At 38.2% G+C, this 21,066-nt stretch overlaps 1 protein-coding gene across 1 annotated transcript; it reads left to right on the top strand.

Annotated features, from left to right (window-relative positions):
• Nucleotides 1-12,778: 12,778 nt before the first annotated feature.
• Nucleotides 12,779-20,907, top strand: LOC309512849 (uncharacterized protein; the record flags this gene model as incomplete). The annotated part of the gene is made up of 19 exons (XM_082188571.1): nucleotides 12,779-12,809; nucleotides 12,914-13,078; nucleotides 13,189-13,341; nucleotides 16,616-16,699; nucleotides 17,134-17,229; nucleotides 17,382-17,474; nucleotides 17,614-17,691; nucleotides 17,883-17,972; nucleotides 18,114-18,203; nucleotides 18,354-18,443; nucleotides 18,581-18,673; nucleotides 18,870-18,959; nucleotides 19,097-19,189; nucleotides 19,331-19,420; nucleotides 19,571-19,663; nucleotides 19,862-19,951; nucleotides 20,148-20,240; nucleotides 20,378-20,470; nucleotides 20,675-20,907. The coding sequence occupies 19 exons, from the start codon at nucleotides 12,779-12,781 to the stop codon at nucleotides 20,770-20,772; spliced, it is 1,803 nt and encodes a 600-aa protein (XP_082044697.1). The 3' UTR covers nucleotides 20,773-20,907.
• Nucleotides 20,908-21,066: the final 159 nt, after the last annotated feature.

Genomic DNA, 21,066 nt, shown 5'->3' with positions numbered 1-21,066 from the left:
CTTTTCTTAATGTTTGCAGCTCCGCTAAAGTCATTCAAATATACCATTGACATAAAAATCAATGCTTCAAAAGAAGCCGTGATAGAGCGCTTGAGGGCGTTGATTCGTGGACAGAAATACCCCATGTGTGTCAAGAAAGGCATGAAAATCTCCAATGCAAACATCACTACAGGTAAGAGAAGTATAAGCAGAGTTATACCTTTGTGTTCACATTAATCCTATAAATTATTCCTGTGTTTCCTCCAAAATGTTAATCATTTGTTCCATTTTCAGTCTGTCTCTCAAATTCGAGCAAAACTGAATGCAAGTGTGAGAATCAATACTCTTGGCCCTCTGAACAATGCTCTAAACATGGCGTTTGCGGCCACAGTCAAAATGGTACGTGTGGATGCATCGCTTCTCTTCCAACTGAAGGAGCGTTCTGCCGGCCACCACCTGGTAAAGAGTCTCTCTTTATTTCAAATCTAAGTTGGAGATTGGTGTGATCGTAAAGTCTGATGCAGTTTATGACCGGTGTATTATTTTCGTCTTTTTTTAATGTTTGCAGCTCCACTAAAGTCATTCAAATACACCATTGACATAAAAATCAATGCTTCAGAAGAAGCCGTGATAGAGCGCTTGAGGGCGTTGATTCATGGACAGAAATTCCCCATATGTGTCAAGAAAGGCATGAAAATCTCCAGTGCAAACGTCACTACAGGTAAGAGAAGTTTAAGCCGAATAATACCGTTCTGTCCACATTCACCAGAAAAATTCTTTTTTTAAATCATTCACCAGAAAAATAATTTATATTTTAATAATTTGTTTAATTTTCAGTGTGTCTCTCAAATTCGAGCAAAACTAAATGCAAGTGTGAGAATCAATACGCTTGGTCCTCTGAACAATGCTCTAAACATGGCGTTTGCGGCCACAGTCAAAATGGTACGTGTGGATGCATCGCTTCTCTTCCAACTGACGGGGCGTTCTGCCGGCCACCACCTGGTAAAGAGTCTCTCTTTATTTCAAATCCAAGTTGGAGATTTGTGTGATTGTAAAGTCTGATGCAGTTTATGACTGTTCAAATATTTTTGTCTTTTCTTAATGTTTGTAGCTCCACTAAAGTCATTCAAATACACCATTGACATAAAAATCAATGCTTCAGAAGAAGCCGTGATAGAGCGCTTGAGGGCGTTGATTCGTGGACAGAAATTCCCCATGTGTGTCAAGAAAGGCATGAAAATCTCCAGTGCAAACATCACTACAGGTAAGAGAAATATAAGCGGAATAATGCCGTTCTGTCCACATCCACCAGAATTCTTTTTTTTCCGCGTTTCCTCTAAAATCGCAATTATTTGTTTAATTTTCAGTGTGTCTATCAAATTTGAGCAAAACTGAATGCAAGTGTGAGAATCAATATGCTTGGTCCTCTGAACAATGCTCTAAACATGGCGTTTGCGGCCACAGTCAAAATGGTACGTGTGGATGCATCGCTTCTCTTCCAACTGACGGGGCGTTCTGCCGGCCACCACCTGGTAAAGAGTCTCTCTTTATTTCAAATCCAAGTTGACATTTGGCATGATTGTAAAGTCTGATGCAGTTTTTGACAGCTCGATTATTTAAATTTTTTCCTATTTTTTGTAGCTTCTCTGAAATTGTTCAAATACACCATTGACATTAAAATCAATGCTTCAAGAGAAGCCGTGATAGAGCGCTTGAGGGCGTTGATTCGTGGACAGAAATTCCCCATGTGTGTCAAGAAAGGCATGAAAATCTCCAGTGCAAACGTCACTACAGGTAAGAGAAGTATAAGCAGAGTAATACCTTTGTGTTCACATTAATCCTATCAATTATTCCTGTGTTTCCTCCAAAATTTTTATCATTTGTTCCATTTTCAGTCTGTCTCTCAAATTCGAGCAAAACTAAATGCAAGTGTGAGAATCAATACTCTTGGTCCTCTGAACAATGCTCTAAACATGACGTTTGCGGCCACAGTCAAAATGGTACGTGTGGATGCATCGCTTCTCTTCCAACTGACGGGGCGTTCTGCCGGCCACAACCTGGTAAAGAGTCTCTCTTTATTTCAAATCTAAGTTGGAGATTGGTGTGATCGTAAAGTCTGATGCAGTTTATGACCGGTGTATTATTTTCGTCTTTTCTTAATGTTTGCAGCTCCACTAAAGTCATTCAAATACACCATTGACATAAAAATCAATGCTTCAGAAGAAGCCGTGATAGAGCGCTTGAGGGCGTTGATTCGTGGACAGAAATTCCCCATATGTGTCAAGAAAGGCATGAAAATCTCCAGTGCAAACATCACTACTGGTAAGAGAAGTTTAAGCCGAATAATACTGTTCTGTCCACATTCACCAGAAAAATTCTTTATTAAATCATTCACCAGAAAAATAATTTATATTTTAATAATTTGTTTAATTTTCAGTGTGTCTCTCAAATTCGAGCAAAACTAAATGCAAGTGTGAGAATCAATACTCTTGGCCCTCTGAACAATGCTCTAAACATGGCGTTTGCGGCCACAGTCAAAATGGTAAATGTAGATGCATCACTTCTCTTCCAACTGACGGGGCGTTCTGCCGGCCACCACCTGGTAAAGAGTCTCTCTTTATTTCAAATCTAAGTTGGAGATTGGTGTGATCGTAAAGTCTGATGCAGTTTATGACCGGTGTATTATTTTCGTCTTTTCTTAATGTTTGCAGCTCCACTAAAGTCATTCAAATACACCATTGACATTAAAATCAATGCTTCAGAAGAAGCCGTGATAGAGCGCTTGAGGATGTTGATTCGTGGACAGAAATTCCCCATGTGTGTCAAGAAAGGCATGAAAATATCCAGTGCAAATGTCACTACAGGTAAGAGAAATATAAGCGGAATAATGCTGTTCTGTCCACATTCACCAGAATTCTTTTTTTTCCGTGTTTCCTCTAAAATCGCAATTATTTGTTTAATTTTCAGTTTGTCTATCAAATTTGAGCAAAACTGAATGCAAGTGTGAGAATCAATACGCTTGGCCCTCTGAACAATGCTCTAAACATGGCGTTTGCGGCCACAGTCAAAATGGTACGTGTGGATGCATCGCTTCTCTTCCAACTGACGGGGCGTTCTGCCGGCCACCACCTGGTAAAGAGTCTCTCTTTATTTCAAATCCAAGTTGACGATTAGTGTGATCTTAAAGTCTGATGCAGTTTATGACTGTTCGAGTATTTTTGTCTTTTTTAAATATTTGCAGCTCCACTAAAGTCATTCAAATACACCATTGACATTAAAATCAATGCTTCAAAAGAAGCCGTGATAGAGCGCTTGAGGATGTTGATTCGTGGACAGAAATTCCCCATATGTGTCAAGAAAGGCATGAAAATCTTCAGTGCAAACATCACTACAGGTAAGAGAAGTATAAGCCGAATAATGCTGTTCTGTCCACATTCACCAGACATTTTTTTTTTTCATGTTTCCTCTAAAATCGCAATTATTTGTTTAATTTTCAGTGTGTCTGTCAAATTTGAGCAAAACTGAATGCAAGTGTGAGAATCAATACTCTTGGCCCTCTGAACAATGCTCTAAACATGGCGTTTGCGGCCACAGTCAAAATGGTACGTGTGGATGCATCGCTTCTCTTCCAACTGACGGGGCGTTCTGCCGGCCACCACCTGGTAAAGAGTCTCTCTTTATTTCAAATCTAAGTTGGAGATTGGTGTGATCGTAAAGTCTGATGCAGTTTATGACCGGTGTATTATTTTCGTCTTTTTTTTAATGTTTGCAGCTCCGCTAAAGTCATTCAAATACACCATTGACATTAAAATCAATGCTTCAAAAGAAGCCGTGATAGAGCGCTTGAGGGCGTTGATTCGTGGACAGAAATTCCCCATGTGTGTCAAGAAAGGCATGAAAATCTCCAGTGCAAACATCACTACAGGTAAGAGAAGTATAAGCAGAGTAATACCTTTGTGTTCACATTAATCCTATAAATTATTCCTGTGTTTCCTCCAAAATGTTAATAATTTGTTCCATTTTCAGTCTGTCTCTCAAATTCGAGCAAAACTGAATGCAAGTGTGAGAATCAATACGCTTGGTCCTCTGAACAATGCTCTAAACATGGCGTTTGCGGCCACAGTCAAAATGGTACGTGTGGATGCATCGCTTCTCTTCCAACTGACGGGGCGTTCTGCCGGCCACCACCTGGTAAAGAGTCTCTCTTTATTTCAAATCCAAGTTGACATTTGGCATGATTGTAAAGTCTGATGCAGTTTTTGACAGCTCGATTATTTAAATTTTTTCCTATTTTTTGTAGCTTCTCTGAAATTGTTCAAATACACCATTGACATTAAAATCAATGCTTCAAGAGAAGCCGTGATAGAGCGCTTGAGGGCGTTGATTCGTGGACAGAAATTCCCCATGTGTGTCAAGAAAGGCATGAAAATATCCAGTGCAAACGTCACTACAGGTAAGAGAAGTATAAGCAGAGTAATACCTTTGTGTTCACATTAATCCTATCAATTATTCCTGTGTTTCCTCCAAAATTTTTATCATTTGTTCCATTTTCAGTCTGTCTCTCAAATTCGAGCAAAACTAAATGCAAGTGTGAGAATCAATACTCTTGGTCCTCTGAACAATGCTCTAAACATGGCGTTTGCGGCCACAGTCAAAATGGTACGTGTGGATGCATCGTTTCTCTTCCAACTGACGGGGCGTTCTGCCGGCCACCACCTGGTAAAGAGTCTCTCTTTATTTCAAATCTAAGTTGGAGATTGGTGTGATCGTAAAGTCTGATGCAGTTTATGTATTATTATTATTATTATTATTATGTGTATTATTTTCGTCTTTTCTTAATGTTTGCAGCTCCACTAAAGTCATTCAAATACACCATTGACATAAAAATCAATGCTTCAGAAGAAGCCGTGATAGAGCGCTTGAGGGCGTTGATTCGTGGACAGAAATTCCCCATGTGTGTCAAGAAAGGCATGAAAATCTCCAGTGCAAACATCACTACTGGTAAGAGAAGTATAAATGGAGAAATACCATTTTGTCCACATTAATCAGTTATTCAACATTAATCAACATTAATAAATTATTCAATTATTATTATAAATTATTCCTATGTGTGTACTCCAAAATCTTAATTATTTCTTTAATTTTCAGTGTGTCTCTCAAATTCGAGCAAAACTGAGTGCAAGTGTGAGAATCAATACGCTTGGCCCTCTGAACAATGCTCTAAACATGGCGTTTGCGGCCACAGTCAAAATGGTACGTGTGGATGCATCACTTCTCTTCCAACTGACGGGGCGTTCTGCCGGCCACCACCTGGTAAAGAGTCTCTCTTTATTTCAAATCCAAGTTGACGATTAGTGTGATCTGATGCTGCGTTCCAGGCAGGTTTTTGAGCACGTAAATCACGACTTCAAACCACGACTCACGACTCACGACTTTGTAGCGTTCCAGGCCAGTCACGCCAAACTACCTGAGCGCAAGGAATTGTGGTAGCTAGATGTAAACATTGTATGCCAATTTCGCTATGCTGAGAAATTGTACGTTACATATATATATTTTTTTTTTCATTAACATGATCAATGCTGTCAAGTTCAGGTTTACGTCACCTTAACATTTCCATGCGGCAATACACTTTCACGACATACTTATTGTTTCAGACACATAACATTGTAATACATAATCGTGTGTGTATTATTATAATTATTATTATATTATTATTAATTTTACTGCAACGTTATATTGTCCTAAAGTGTATTCTCACCGTGTACCGCCTGCAGAAACACTGCATCCGTAGGGGCTGCCATTGTTGTTTTGTATGGTTTCGCGGGCTATGTGACGTCAGAGCTCGTAACTGGGAGTACATCGATCTAGTACGAGTTCACGGGTGGGAAGTCACGGGTTTGACTGCCGTTCCAGTGCACTTTCACGGGTATAAGGTTGGAAAAACACGGGTTACAGGTTGCCTGGAACGCACCATTAAAGTCTGATGCAGTTTATGACTGTTCGAATATTTTTGTCTTTTCTTAATGTTTGCAGCTCCACTAAAGTCATTCAAATACACCATTGACATTAAAATCAATGCTTCAGAAGAAGCCGTGATAGAGCGCTTGAGGGCGTTGATTCGTGGACAGAAATTCCCCATATGTGTCAAGAAAGGCATGAAAATCTCCAATGCAAACATCACTACAGGTAAGAGAAGTATAAGCAGAGTAATACCTTGGTGTTCACATTAATCCTATCAATTATTCCTCTGTGTTTCCTCCAAAATTTTAATAATTTGTTCCATTTTCAGTCTGTCTCTCAAATTCGAGCAAAATTGAATGCAAGTGTGAGAATCAATACTCTTGGCCCTCTGAACAATGCTCTAAACATGGCGTTTGCGGCCACAGTCAAAATGGTAAATGTGGATGCATCTCTTCTCTTCCAACTGAAGGAGCGTTCTGCCGGCCACCACCTGGTAAAGAGTCTCTCTTTATTTCAAATCTATGTTGACATTTGGCATGATTGTAAAGTCTGATGCAGTTTTTGACAGGTCGATTATTTTCACTCTTGCCTATTTTTTATAGCTTCGCTGAAATTGTTCAAATACACCATTGACATTAAAATCAATGCTTCAAGAGAAGCTGTGATAGAGCGCTTGAGGGCGTTGATTCGTGTACAGAAATTCCCCATGTGTGTCAAGAAAGGCATGAAAATATCCAGTGCAAACGTCACTACAGGTAAGAGAAATATAAGCGGAATAATGCTGTTCTGTCCACATTCACCAGAATTCTTTTTTTTTCGTGTTTCCTCTAAAATCGCAATTATTTGTTTAATTTTCAGTGTGTCTGTCAAATTTGAGCAAAACTGAATGCAAGTGTGAGAATCAATACGCTTGGCCCTCTGAACAATGCTCTAAACATGGCGTTTGCGGCCACAGTCAAAATGGTACGTGTGGATGCATCGCTTCTCTTCCAACTGACGGGGCGTTCTGCCGGCCACCACCTGGTAAAGAGTCTCTCTTTATTTCAAATCTAAGTTGGAGATTGGTGTGATCTTAAAGTCTGATGCAGTTTATGACCGGTGTATTATTTTCGTCTTTTCTTAATGTTTGCAGCTCCACTAAAGTCATTCAAATACACCATTGACATTAAAATCAATGCTTCAAAAGAAGCCGTGATAGAGCGCTTGAGGGCGTTGATTCGTGGACAGAAATTCCCCATGTGTGTCAAGAAAGGCATGAAAATCTCCAGTGCAAACATCACTACAGGTAAGAGAAGTATAAGCAGAGTAATACCGTTTTGTCCACATTAATCAGTTATTCAACATTAATCAACATTAATAAATTATTCAATTATTATTATAAATTATTCCTATGTGTTTACTCCAAAATTTTAATCATTTGTTCCATTTTCAGTCTGTCTCTCAAATTTGAGCAAAACTGAATGCAAGTGTGAGAATCAATACTCTTGGTCCTCTGAACAATGCTCTAAACATGGCGTTTGCGGCCACAGTCAAAATGGTACGTGTGGATGCATCACTTCACTTCCAACTGAAGGAGCGTTCTGCCGGCCACCACCTGGTAAAGAGTCTCTCTTTATTTCAAATCTAAGTTGGAGATTGGTGTGATCGTAAAGTCTGATGCAGTTTATGACCAGTGTATTATTTTCGTCTTTTCTTAATGTTTGCAGCTCCGCTAAAGTCATTCAAATACACCATTGACATTAAAATCAATGCTTCAAAAGAAGCCGTGATAGAGCGCTTGAGGGCGTTGATTCGTGGACAGAAATTCCCCATATGTGTCAAGAAAGGCATGAAAATCTCCAGTGCAAACGTCACTACAGGTAAAAGTATAGGTTTAATTTTTTTATTAAAGTGTCTTGCACTTACATGCCCAGCCCAAATAGGCTTAAAAGACACTATTGACATAAAACAAACATCATACAGAAAGATGACCATCATACAAAGTACATAGGAAGATGACCATCATACAAAGTACATTACCATCATTTTCACAATATAAACAAACAAAACACTGTCAATTTAGGTCAGGATATAAATTCCTTTGCCTAAGTTTCCACGCCTTTTCCACATATCTAGCCAAATTTCATTTTCAAATAGCCAGCTCAACATATCCCCATCTGTCATCCAAAACAAATCAGGCTTTTTATGTTGAATTCTCTCAAACATACCCATTCTTAAATCATGATATACAGGACAAAAAAAAAAAAAAATGCCATTCATCCTCAATGACCCTTAAATCACACAAAACACATAATCTGTCCTCTTCTGGGACACCTTTATAGCGTCCCACCTCGATCTGCAAGGGCAACACCCCTGCTCTGAGCTGGGCACACAAAGACCTCTGTAATCTAGTTAACCAACATTTAACATAAGGCTCTGTGGAGTAATCATTTTTAAAGTGAACATAGCTTCTCAATTTGGGCTTATTTAACACCTGCCATTGCCATTGCTCTTTATATGAATTAAACAAAAACTGTCTGACCTGAGATATATCACATTGTAAATTATTTGTAAATATATACTGTGCTTTCTACTGAGAGTATTCCAAAGACCTCCATTGACCAGGGGTAGTTGTGAGCTTTATCCCAATCAAAAACTTTCCGAGTAAGTCTATCTTCAGGTAATCTAATAAGACGATTCCATAATCTTATTACTTCCGCCTTTTGTTTCACCATACAAGGCTCCCAACCCATATCTCCCTCTAGCGCAGCTCTAGTAGTGAACCTGTGCACTCCAAGAAAACACCTCATGGCCCTGCTCTGCAATCTATTACATTCAGGAGCATCTTCGAAGCCCCAGACCCCAGCTGCATAAAACAAAATAGATCCCACCATACTGTCAAAGAGCTGGGTAAATGTTAAAAAACTTATTTCAGGGCAAAGCTTCATCCTATTAATAACGGCTCCCAGGGCCCTCCCTGCAGACTCAGACAAAACCCTTCTACCTTCTGAAAATGTCATAGTTTCGTGAAAAAGAAAACCAAGATATTTATAAGTTCTGGAGTACATAAGCTGTGTTTCTCCAAAAAAGAAATCAAATTCACTGCGTGACACAGATGGTTTTCTAAAATGGACTACTTGTGTTTTATCCACATTTATAAAAAGTCTCCATTTATTGCACCAATCCTTCATAATGCCCAACATTCTTTGTAGTTAAGTTTCTTCATCTGTGCAAACAACAATATCATCTGCATATAATAAAATACTGAGGTTAAAGCCATCAATGTCTATACCCAAATTTGCTAACTTTATCTCTTGAGCCAGAGCATTCACAAAAAGCGCAAAAAGAGTGGGTGAAAGAACATCTCCCTGCTTGACCCCAAATGGAGTGGGAAACCATCCTGTCCTCATGTCATTAATCTGCACACAGGCCACTGGAGCCTTGTACAGAGCTCTGATGGAATTATACAGGTGACCTGTAATACCAATAGAAAGTAACTTATATTTCAAAAGATCTCTGTTAACCCAATCAAAAGCTTTTTTTAAATCAACAAAACAAACAAAAGTACTTTTGTTTTCCTGCAACCTTGCTCTAATGACAGATGATAAAACATAAATATGATCAATACATGCTCTGTGTTTTCTAAACCCATTCTGTTCATCCACCAAAATTCCATTAATTGCAATATATTCACTGAGTCGGTTGTTAAGAATACCAGAAAACACTTTACATGCTGTACTTAGCAAACTTATTCCTCTATAATTCAAAGGTACTCTTGGGTCAGCCTGTGTGGTCTTTGGAATAGGCTTAATGATCGAACTATACCACACCGAGGGAACAGTCCCACTCTTAAAGCAATATTGGAATAACATGTGCAGAGTATTTAACAGCTTGGGGCATTTAAGAACCTCATTAGAAAGTTCATCCACACCTACAGCTTTATAAGGTTTGGTTCTATCAATTGCCTTCTGAACTTCTTCTAAGGAAATATCATTGTTTAGCACACTACTAAAATACGGTGTTTCCAACATAACATATCCAACTTCAAGTAGATATTTTAATTTACATATCTCAGCTAGAAATGCATCATTAAACTGATGAGAGCTAGAACAAGTGTACAAGTCTCTGTAATCTTTCTCCCATCTATCCAATATTTTGTCTGTCTCGAATACAGACCCCCCACTTTCTGTGACTATTTCAAGTGGAATTAATTTATTTCTCTTTGGACCAAGCTTGTTTATTTCTTTCCAAAAACGCTGTGGATTAGTATTTTGAAAAATCTTCATTTCAAGAGCTTTACCTCTCCTATAACGCCTTTTATACAGTCTAAGTTTTTTATCAAAATCATATTGACAGGTTTTAAATATATCGTGCAAGTTCTTCCTTAAAACAGGCTCCTTGCATTTTAAATATCTTTTCTCAGCCACATGGAGATTTGACCAAATATTATGTAATTCGTTATTCCAAAAAGATTGTTTAATTCGATACCATTTCTTGTGGGCCCGTTTTCCATACAGTTTTGACCCATATTGACTCATTTCCCCATGTAAAACCCCACAGAAAAGCTCATAGCAACAATCAACATTATCCTGTGCTTTCCCCACCTTTGTCCAGTTGTACTATAACATTTTTTAGGGCTCCATCAGAAGTTTCAGACATGAGAAAATTGTCCTTGAGCTTTCTTATTGGTTGTTTACAAAGTAGTGTAATATCGGCACTATTTATAAACATCTCTGCTGTTTGAAAACGTAAATAAAGCATGGAGTGATCAGGGGGTCTACACCTCTCATCTATTAGCCCTCGGGACCCAGTTCTTTCCAATAATTCAAATGGAGTGAATACTTTAAATTCACTACATGTTCTTAAATCTTCAAGTCTCGTCACAATATAATCAACTACCGCCTTACCCCTAAGAGAAATAGATGTGAAATGATCAATTATTCTTCCATTAACCACACAGCATTTCAACTCTTTAGGGAAATCAATCAAACTTTCCCCATGCTTGTTCAGGCCCGAGTCCAACACCACTCTAGGACTAATATCATCCTCGTCGACATAGTCTCTGTGGTGCGCAACACGACTATTCAGATCCCCACAAATATAAACAGAATCAGCCTCAACCGTAAAAATCAAAGACAATAAGTGTGCATAAAAAAGGTCAGCATTACGGCCCCATGTCGAAGTTTCAGGAGACAAATAACATGAAATCAAAATAAATGAATATTGTGCTCGAACCGCAAACACAGAATTCCGTCATAAGTCTTGTCCTCAATCGTTACAGAAAAGTTGTCCAAAATTGTTTTTTTGATAAATACACCCACACCCCCAGAGGCTTTGACAGCTTTTTTATGAGCAACACGAGTATGTCCAATCCAACTGTATCCATGAAGCTCAGGTAAGAGCGGACAAATGAGTCTCATTTAATGAAATAATTCCTGGCTCAAACGAAAGAAGCAGTTGCGCTCTTAGCTTACTATTTGCAAGCGTCCATCCATTAACGTTCCAATGAACTAAGGCAATATAATCCGTACTTACAGGCTGGGCATGAAGTCTTCAAACCGAAGGCTGTGGTGTCGATCCCGCCGTGCCCCTGGCTTGACCACGCTTTACTAGCCGTCCGTTGTTGGCCAAATAGTAGTCTTTAGCAGCTGGGATCTCTCTAAGCAGAGTCCTAAGATTGAATTCCATGAGACGCTCAGCGTGTGATTTCGCTGACAAAACATACACCCTTCGGTAACTTTCATTGTCCTTGAGTTTAGGCCGCCACCGAAGCACAGCCACCTTCTCCGGCGTTGTCTCGAGTTCCACTCTGATGAGTCCCGGCTTTCGCCCTTGCGCCCTCATGCGCTCCACGGCCACAATTTTTGGCACCGGCTCACAGTCCATTCCCTCGCACAGCAGAGTTTTTACTTTGGCCTCAACATCTTCTCCCTCCGTTTGCGACAGTCCCACAATTACCAACGACACGTCAGGATCAAACTGCCTACCCTTAGCTTTTTTCTCATTCATTTTAGTTTCAATCTGATCCATTCTGGAACAGAGAATTCCCACTTCCAGATCCAATGCGTGTTGCATCTCCTTGACTGCTTTAGCCACCTCTCGCTTGAATGCTTCTTTACTCTCACTATTAAGTTTTTCCATGGACTCACGTAGACTTTCCATTTTGTCATTCATTTGTTTTTCAATTGTAGTCTGCATAGTGTCCATTTTTGCGCTAAGCGCACGTAGTTCATTCATTAAAGCCGCGTGGTCGCTATCGGCGTCTTTCTTACGGTGTCTAGTACTATCAGCCATCTTTCGTAAGAATGTTGAACTGTCTACAGGTAAAAGTATAAATGGAGTAATACCGTTTTGTCCACATTAATCAGTTATTCAACATTAATCAACATTAATAAATTATTCTATTATTATAAATTATTCCTATGTATGTAGTCCAAAATCTTCATTATTTCTGTAATTTTCAGTGTGTATGTCAAATTCGAGCAAAACTGAATGCAAGTGTGAGAATCAATACGCTTGGTCCTCTGAACAATGCTCTAAACATGGCGTTTGCGGCCACAGTCAAAATGGTACGTGTGGATGCATCGCTTCTCTTCCAACTGAAGGAGCGTTCTGCCGGCCACCACCTGGTAAAGAGTCTCTCTTTATTTCAAATCCAAGTTGACGGTTAGTGTGATCTTAAAGTCTGATGCAGTTTATGACTGTTCGGATATTTTTGTCTTTTCTTATGTTTGCAGCTCCACTTAAGTCATTCAAATACACCATTGACATTAAAATCAATGCTTCAAGCGAAGCTGTGATAGAGCGCTTGAGGGCGTTGATTCATGGACAGAAATTCCCCATATGTGTCGAGAAAGGCATGAAAATCTCCAGTGCAAACGTCACTACAGGTAAGAGAAGTATAAGCGGAATAATGCTGTTCTGTCCATATTCACCAGAAATTTTTTTTTTTATGTGTATCCTCTAAAATCTTAATTATTTGTTTAATTTTCAGTGTGTCTATCAAATTTGAGCAAAACTGAATGCAAGTGTGAGAATCAATACGCTTGGTCCTCTGAACAATGCTCTAAACATGGCGTTTGCGGCCACAGTGAAAATGGTACGTGTGGATGCATCGCTTCTCTTCCAACTGACGGGTCGTTCTGCCGGCCACCACCTGGTAAAGAGTCTCTCTTTATTTTGAAATCCAAGTTGACAATTGGTGTGATTGTAAAGTCTGATGCAGTTTTTGACCGCTCAGTTATTTTTGTTTTTGCCTTATTTTTGCAGCTCCACTAAAGTCGTTCAAATACACCATTGACATTAAAATCAATGCTTCAAGAGAAGCCGTGATAGAGCGCTTGAGGGCGTTGATTCGTGGACAGAAATTCCCCATATGTGTCAAGAAAGGCATGAAAATCTCCAGTGCAAACGTCACTACAGGTAAGAGAAGTATAAGTGGAATAATGCCATTCCACATAAATCTGCTGAGTTATTCCTACATTTGAGCTCCAAAATCTTAATCTTTTGTTTCAATTTCAGTGTTCAAAAAAAGTCTGTTAACACTTTAGTTTAGGTCCAATTCTCACAATTAACTAGTTGCTTATTAAAGGTGCTCTAAGCGATGTTGGGTGACGTCACTTCTTGTTGACGTTCGAAGTATTGTCAAACAAAATGGAGGCTAGCTCGACCCTCCCTCCTCCTTATCCCATCCCCCCACCCCCCTCCCTTCCATGCTTCCTTTTCCCTCTTCTTTGCTATTTGTTCATCGGAACGTCGTCTCTTTGGTCGTTGTTGTTGTCGTTGTCTAGGACATCTATCCTCTAGCTAACTTCCCTCTTCATGCTTCGCTCTCCTCCACTCCCCACACCCCCCTTCATGTGCACGCGCACTAACCCCCAACCCCCACCCCCAAATCATTCTTGTCGAATGTCGGTTATTGGCTGGAACACTGTTTGTTATGTTTCATGGTGCAGGTTGGCCCAGTTTGTTTTTGTTGCCGTTTGTGGAGCCAGGGCTGTCTACTGTTTTTTTACAGTGTGTTCAGGGGACAGGCAGCTAGCGGATAGTGAGGAGATGTTTGCTCTATGTGACAAAAAAAAAAATGTTTAGCCTAAAGAACACGTGACATCGCTTAGAGCAGTGGTTTTCAAACTGTGGGTCGCGAGCCGCGACCCACTTGTGGGTCACACAGTGAGAAAAGGTGGGTCGCACAAAGGCACTTAGCTGCAGCTAAATTTACGTTACGGTGAGTGAAACAAAACCAGTCCGATTAATGACCAAACGACTATGAGTTTTAGCGCCCGCCAAAGTGTTATTTGATCGCTGAGTAATGTAGATGAACTGCTGCGCTTGTGACAGAGTCACAGTGCATGTTTAACTGAAAGAACGAGCGAGCAGAGAGAGTAGGCTACTCGGTCGCGCGCGCGCTCTCTCTCTCTCTTCGGAGCCAGGCGAAAGTGTAAAAAAGACTTCACCGTCTCCAAACTAAGCGCTGTCCTGCTCTCTCTCCCTCGCACATATTAATCAAAATAAATCGACACGGTGGTAAAAGGTCGGAAGACCAAAGTTTCATGTGGAGCATTCGGAGATTTTTTTTTTCTTCCTCAATTACCGCTGGGTGTAAATTGTGCTAAATAAGTTGTTGCCTTATCTTCTCTGAAAAGCGTCCCAGACATTCAGCTGACATAAAACAACACTTCAATTAAACGAAAAAAAACTATCCAGTGATGAAATGTTTTCTGTGTTGACACAAATCTTGGCTGTCTATGTCCTAACTGCTGGGATAATCACACAACGCGCACGACATGTCCAATTCGCGAACTAATGACTCCTTTGAACGATTCATTTTAATGAATGGACAACTGATCTTTCAAGCGGGAAGGAAGTCGACCGGAAGTTGAAGCCGGCCGCGTGCCACCATCTTGTAGCAGAACTTCACCTGCTGTTAGCATCCCATTGACTCCCATTCATTTTGGCGTCACTTTGACAGCGAATAACTTTACATCTGAGGCGTTTGAAGACTTGAAGACATTTGTCCATTATTTATTTCTAAAGAAACACGACAATGTATAAAATGCTCCATTACCTTGTAGCTTACGTTATGGCCCCGTAAAAACAGTTTTTGTAAAAGTAGGCTAACGATTGCGTCATAACCACACGACTCTCTGTCGCACAGTAGAGAGATTACCGTATGGACAGGAGGAGAAGCTCACGGGCAATCGGGGGGACGTGGAGGCAAAGTGACAAAATAATTAATCAGAATACCTAGCAAAAGTTTCTCCTGCTTCTAGCTCATGGACACCTCCTACTCACGCTCTCCGTCTCTGCAAGATTCGGAAGGGAATGATTCAGATTTCTCATGCCACAGCCACTAGAAGACAGACGGGTTGCTCACGTCACATCTACGTCGTCAAGCTCAGTTTGAGTCTGCGCGTCAGGAACGGAAGTCCTAAAAAATCGCTGAAAATGGGCTTCACTTGTCTCAATTGAGTTCTAATGAGATGACTCTGTCCATTTCTTATACTGTCTATGGATCTTTCCAACAGTGAACTCAGGAGACGTCTGAATCAGTAACACTTTACAATAAAGTTCTATTTATTACATAAAAAGTACAGTTTGCTTACTCAAGCTTTAAAATAAATAAAACCCCTTGTTTTTTTTTGAAAAGCATATGACTACATTTTTCCACACAGTGCTATCAAGAATCGATGAGAATCATTAAAGAATCGGATCGATAATCAGAATCGTCAGTGGCATTATTATTATTGATAAAATCTTATCATTTCCCATCCCTATGTGAAGACGGTAAAATTATAATCAAACATTAAAGAACATACAGTACATGTTTTTAAAAGTTTTTTTAAGAGTTAAAAGTTTAAAATATTTTGCTAACATGAAGGCTTGTCACTGTCAGTCTTTTTACATCAGTGCAAAACTAGGGAATGCAGATTAAGACCATCAAGCATCCATTGATTAATCCCATGGCATGTAGAAAAAAAATGTGCGACCAAATCATGCTGGTGCGACCAACTGATAAAGTTGGTAGCACCAGTGCAAGTGGGTCTTGAGATTGATTATACTTGTCTAGGTGGGTCCTAGAACTAAAAAGTTTTGGAACCCCTGGCTTAGAGCACCTTTAACATGCATATTACTAGGATATTGGCTTTTTATTAGTACTTATAGAGCACATATTAATGCCTTATTCTGCATGACCATATTCTACATCCCTTAGTCACCCAATACCTAAACTTAAAAACTACCTTACTAACTATTAATAAAGCAGTAATTAGGAGGTTAATGAGGCAAAAGTCAAAGATAATAGTTAGTTAATAGTGAGAATTGTACCCTATTCTAAAGTGGGACTTAAAAAAATCTATACTGACAATTAGTGTGATCATAGAGTTTTTGACCAGTCGATTATTTTTGTCACCCTCTAGTAAAGAAGCCTCTCTATATTACTATTCAAAACTGACAAATAATGTGATCGTTAAGTGTTGTGCAGTTTGTAGCTTTTACATCCAATTACATGAAAGCCATCTGGTATTTTTTCACCTGGTTCCTATCATAGGACATAGGACTACTGTTTAGTGGAACACTAATTCAGCTTTTGTTAATATTACTTGTATTTATTTTGATAGACAGCAGTGTTTACATTGATGAATAGTATTTGACAAAGTAATGTAATCAGATTAATTTATATATTTGCTTATCATAGGCTGCCCCATACCTTCAACCACAATCCCAAACACAAGTGTATCTTCAACATCTACACCATCAGTGCCATCAACAAAAAATACAGGTATTACTTTTTGCAACGAGCTTGCAACATACACAATATGTTAATTTGTAAATTTGACTTAATTTTTTTACCATTTCAGAAGTGTTTTTAGTAGGTGCTCACAATGGTTACTTTGTTCCCTAGTTGTCAGGCGTTAATTGTGTTTCTTAGAAAACTGATAATTGGTGAAGAATTACAAGTGGTCTGCTAGTACATACATTTTTTCTTAATAAAATGTAAAAAAAACTTCACATTATATATGTAAATGTAAAAAACACATCAGAGCTTATTAACGTTTTATAATAAGAGCTTATTAATTTATTAACACTCTTATCAACGTTTTCTATTACAATTTTAGGTTTCGTTCTTAGACAGTGATGTATTTTTAAAAAAAGAAAAAGAAAAAAAAGTTCAAATGAATTGAATCCGATTAATCAGTCCTTGCTTTTTTGCAGATGTTACCACCCTTACAACATTGATCCCAAACACAACTCGTGAAGTAACATCAATAACAAGTCTTCCATCATCCACTCCAGTTGCAGAAACGACAAGTGATCATACAATTCTATTTACCTGGCATATTCACCAACAAATAAAATCTTTAAAGATGTCTTTAGCACTTACCATGTTTACATATTGTTTAGTAGTTGCCTGACAATATGAATTCCTTATCTCAGTTTAAATTTGATTTTTGATTTTGTAGATGTCACAAGCCTTTTAACCCTGATCCCAAACACAACTGACAGTACAACAATAACTAGTGCTCCAGCATCTACTCCAACAGTCGAAACAACGAGTAAGTGATCATAAAATGTTATTTTCATGGCATTATCACCAACAACTAAAATCTTCAGAGATGTGTTTAGCACATACCATGTTTCATTTTTGTCCAGTAGTTGCCAGAAGATATTCATTACCTCTTTTTGATTTTGTAGATGTTACAAGCCGTTCAACCCTGATCCCAAACACAACAATAACTAGTGCTCAAGCATCTACTCCAACAGTAGAAACAAGTAATTATATGATTTTATTTAAATGGCATCATCACCAACAACTAAAGCCTTCAGAACAAATACCATGTTTACTTATTGTTCAATAGTTGCCTGACAATATTAATTACTTCTCATGTCTGTTTGAATTAGATTTTTGATTTTGTAGATCTTACAACATGCAAGATATTCATTACTTCTTTTTGATTTTGTAGATGTTACAAGCCTTTCAACCCTGATTCCAAACACAACTGACAGTACAACAATAACAAGTGCGTCAGGATCTACTCCAACAGTACAAACAAGTAAGCGATCATATAATTTTATTTACATGGCATCATCACCAACAACTAAAGCATTTAGAGATGTGTTTAGCACATACCATGTTTCATTTTTAATCAGTAGTTCCAGAAGAAGATATTCATTACCTGTTTTTGATTTTGTAGATATTACAAGCCGTTCAACCCTTATCCCGAACACAACTGGCAGTACAACAATAACTAGCACTCCAGCATCTACTCCAACAGTACAAACAAGTAAGTGATCATATAATGTTATTTACATGGTACGTCACCAAAAACCAAAACCTTCAAAGATTCGTTTATTACGATTCACTTACCATGTTTACTTATTGTTCAGTAGTTGCCAGAAGAAATTCATTACCTTTTTGATTTTTGATTTTGTAGATGTTACAAGCCGTTCAACCCTGATCACAAACACAACTGACAGTACAACAATAACTAGTGCTCCAGCATCTACTCCAACAGTACAAACAAGTAAGCAATCATATAATTTTATTTAAATTGCATCGTCACCAACATCTAAAGCATTTAGAGATGTGTTTAGCACATACCATGATTCATTTTTGTTCAGTTGTTGCCAGAAGATATTCATTACCTCTTTGATTTTGTAGATGTTACAAGCCGTTCAACCCTGATCCCAAACACAACTGACAGTACAACAATAACTAGTGCTCCAGCATCTACTCCAACAGTACAAACAACAAGTAATCATATGATTTTATTTAAATGGCATCATCACCAACATCTAAAGCCTTCAGAGATGTGTTTAGCACATACCATGTTTACTTATTGTTCAGTTGTTGCCAGAAAATATTGATTACTTCTCATGTCAGTTTGAATTAGATTTTTTTTTTATCTTACAACATGCAAGTTATTCATTACTTCTTTTTGATTTTGTAGATGTTACAAGCCTTTCAACCCTGATCCCGAACACAACTGGCAGTACAACAATAACTAGTGCTCCAGCATCTACTCCAACAGTACCAACAAGTAAGCAATCATATAATTTTATTTAAATTGCATCGTCACCAACATCTAAAGCCTTTAGTGATGTGTTTAGCACATACCATGATTAATTTTTGTTCAGAAGTTGCCAGAAGATATTAATTATCTCTTTGATTTTGTAGATGTTACAAGCCGTTCAACCCTGATCCCGAACACAACTGACAGTACAACAATAACTAGTGCTCCAGCATCTACTCCAACAGTTGAAACACCAAGTGATCATAACATTTTGTTTACATGGCATCATGACCAACAACTAAAATCTTCAGAGATGTTTAGCACCTACAGTACCATGTTTCATTTTTAATCAGTAGTTGCCAGCAGAAGATATTCATTACCTGTTTTTGATTTTGTAGATATTACAAGCCGTTCAACCCTGATCCCGAACACAACTGGCAGTACAACAATAACTAGCACTCCAGCATCTACTCCAACAGTACAAACAAGTAAGTGATGATAAAATGTTATTTACATGGTACGTCACCAAAAACCAAAACCTTCAGAGATGTGTTTATCACGATTCACTTACCATGTTTACTTATTGTTCAGTAGTTGCCAGAAGAAATTCATTACCTTTTTGATTTTTGATTTTGTAGATGTTACAAGCCGTTCAACCCTGATCACAAACACAACTGACAATACAACAATAACTAGTGCTCCAGCATCTACTCCAACAGTACAAACAACAAGTAATCATATGATTTTATTTAAATGGCATCATCACCCACATCTAAAGCCTTCAGAGATGTTTAGCACATACCATGTCTACTTATTGTTCAGTAGTTGATAGATAATATAAATTGCTTCTCATGTCTGTTTGAATTAGATTTTTTATATTTTTCTAGATCTTACAACCTGCACAATATTCATTCTTTTTGATTTTGTAGATGTTACAAGCCTTTCAACCCTGATCCCGAACACAACTGACAGTACAACAATAACAAGTGCGTCAGCATCTACTCCAACAGTACAAACAAGTAAGCGATCATATAATTTTATTGAAATGGCATCATCAACATCTAAAGCCTTCAGAGATGTGTTTAGCACATACCATATTTACTTACTGTTCAGTTGTTGCCAGAAAATATTGATTACTTCTCATGTCTGTTTGAATTAGATTTTGTTTTATCTTACAACATGCAAGTTATTCATAACTTCTTTTTGATTTTGTAGATGTTACAAGCCTTTCAACCCTGATCCCGAACACAACTGACAGTACAACAATAACTAGTGCTCCAGCATCTACTCCAACATTACAAACAACAAGTAATCATATAATTGTATTTAAATGGCATCATCAACAACTAAAGCCTTCAGAGATGTGTTTAGCACATACCATGATTAATTTTTGTTCAGTAGTTGCCAGAAGAAATTCATTACCTTTTTGATTTTTGATTTTGTAGATGTTACAAGCCGTTCAACCCTGATCACAAACACAACTGACAGTACAACAATAACTAGTGCTCCAGCATCTATTCCAACAGTACAAACAACAAGTAATCATATGATTTTATTTAAATGGAATCATCACCAACAACTAAAGCCTTCAGAGATGTGTTTAGCACATACCATGTTTACTTATTGTTCAGTAGTTGCTTGACAATATTAATTACTTCTCATGTCAGTTTGAATTAGATTTTTGATTTATTTATTTTTTGATCTTATAGCATGCACAATATTCATTCTTTTTGATTTTGTAGATGTTACAAGCCTTTCAACCCTGATCCCGAACACAACTGACAGTACAACAATAACTAGTGCTCCAGCATCTACTCCAACAGTACAAACAAGTAAGTGATGATAAAATGTTATTTACACGGTATGTCACCAAAAACCAAAACCTTCAGAGATGTGTTTATCACGATTCACTTACCATGTTTACTTATTGTTCAGTAGTTTCCAGAAGAAATTCATTACCTTTTTGATTTTTGATTTTGTAGATGTTACAAGCCGTTCAACCCTGATCACAAACACAACTGACAGTACAACAATAACTAGTGCTCCAGCATCTACTCCAACAGTACAAACAAGTAAGTGATCATATAATTTTATTTAAATTGCATCGTCACCAACATCTAAAGCATTTAGAGAT

Source organism: Leuciscus leuciscus, assembly GCF_965113295.1.
Source record: "Leuciscus leuciscus genome assembly, chromosome: 13".
Lineage (NCBI taxonomy): Eukaryota > Metazoa > Chordata > Actinopteri > Cypriniformes > Leuciscidae > Leuciscus > Leuciscus leuciscus.
The sequence above is the reverse complement of the archived record's forward strand: the minus strand, read 5'-3'. Positions and strand labels throughout refer to the sequence as shown.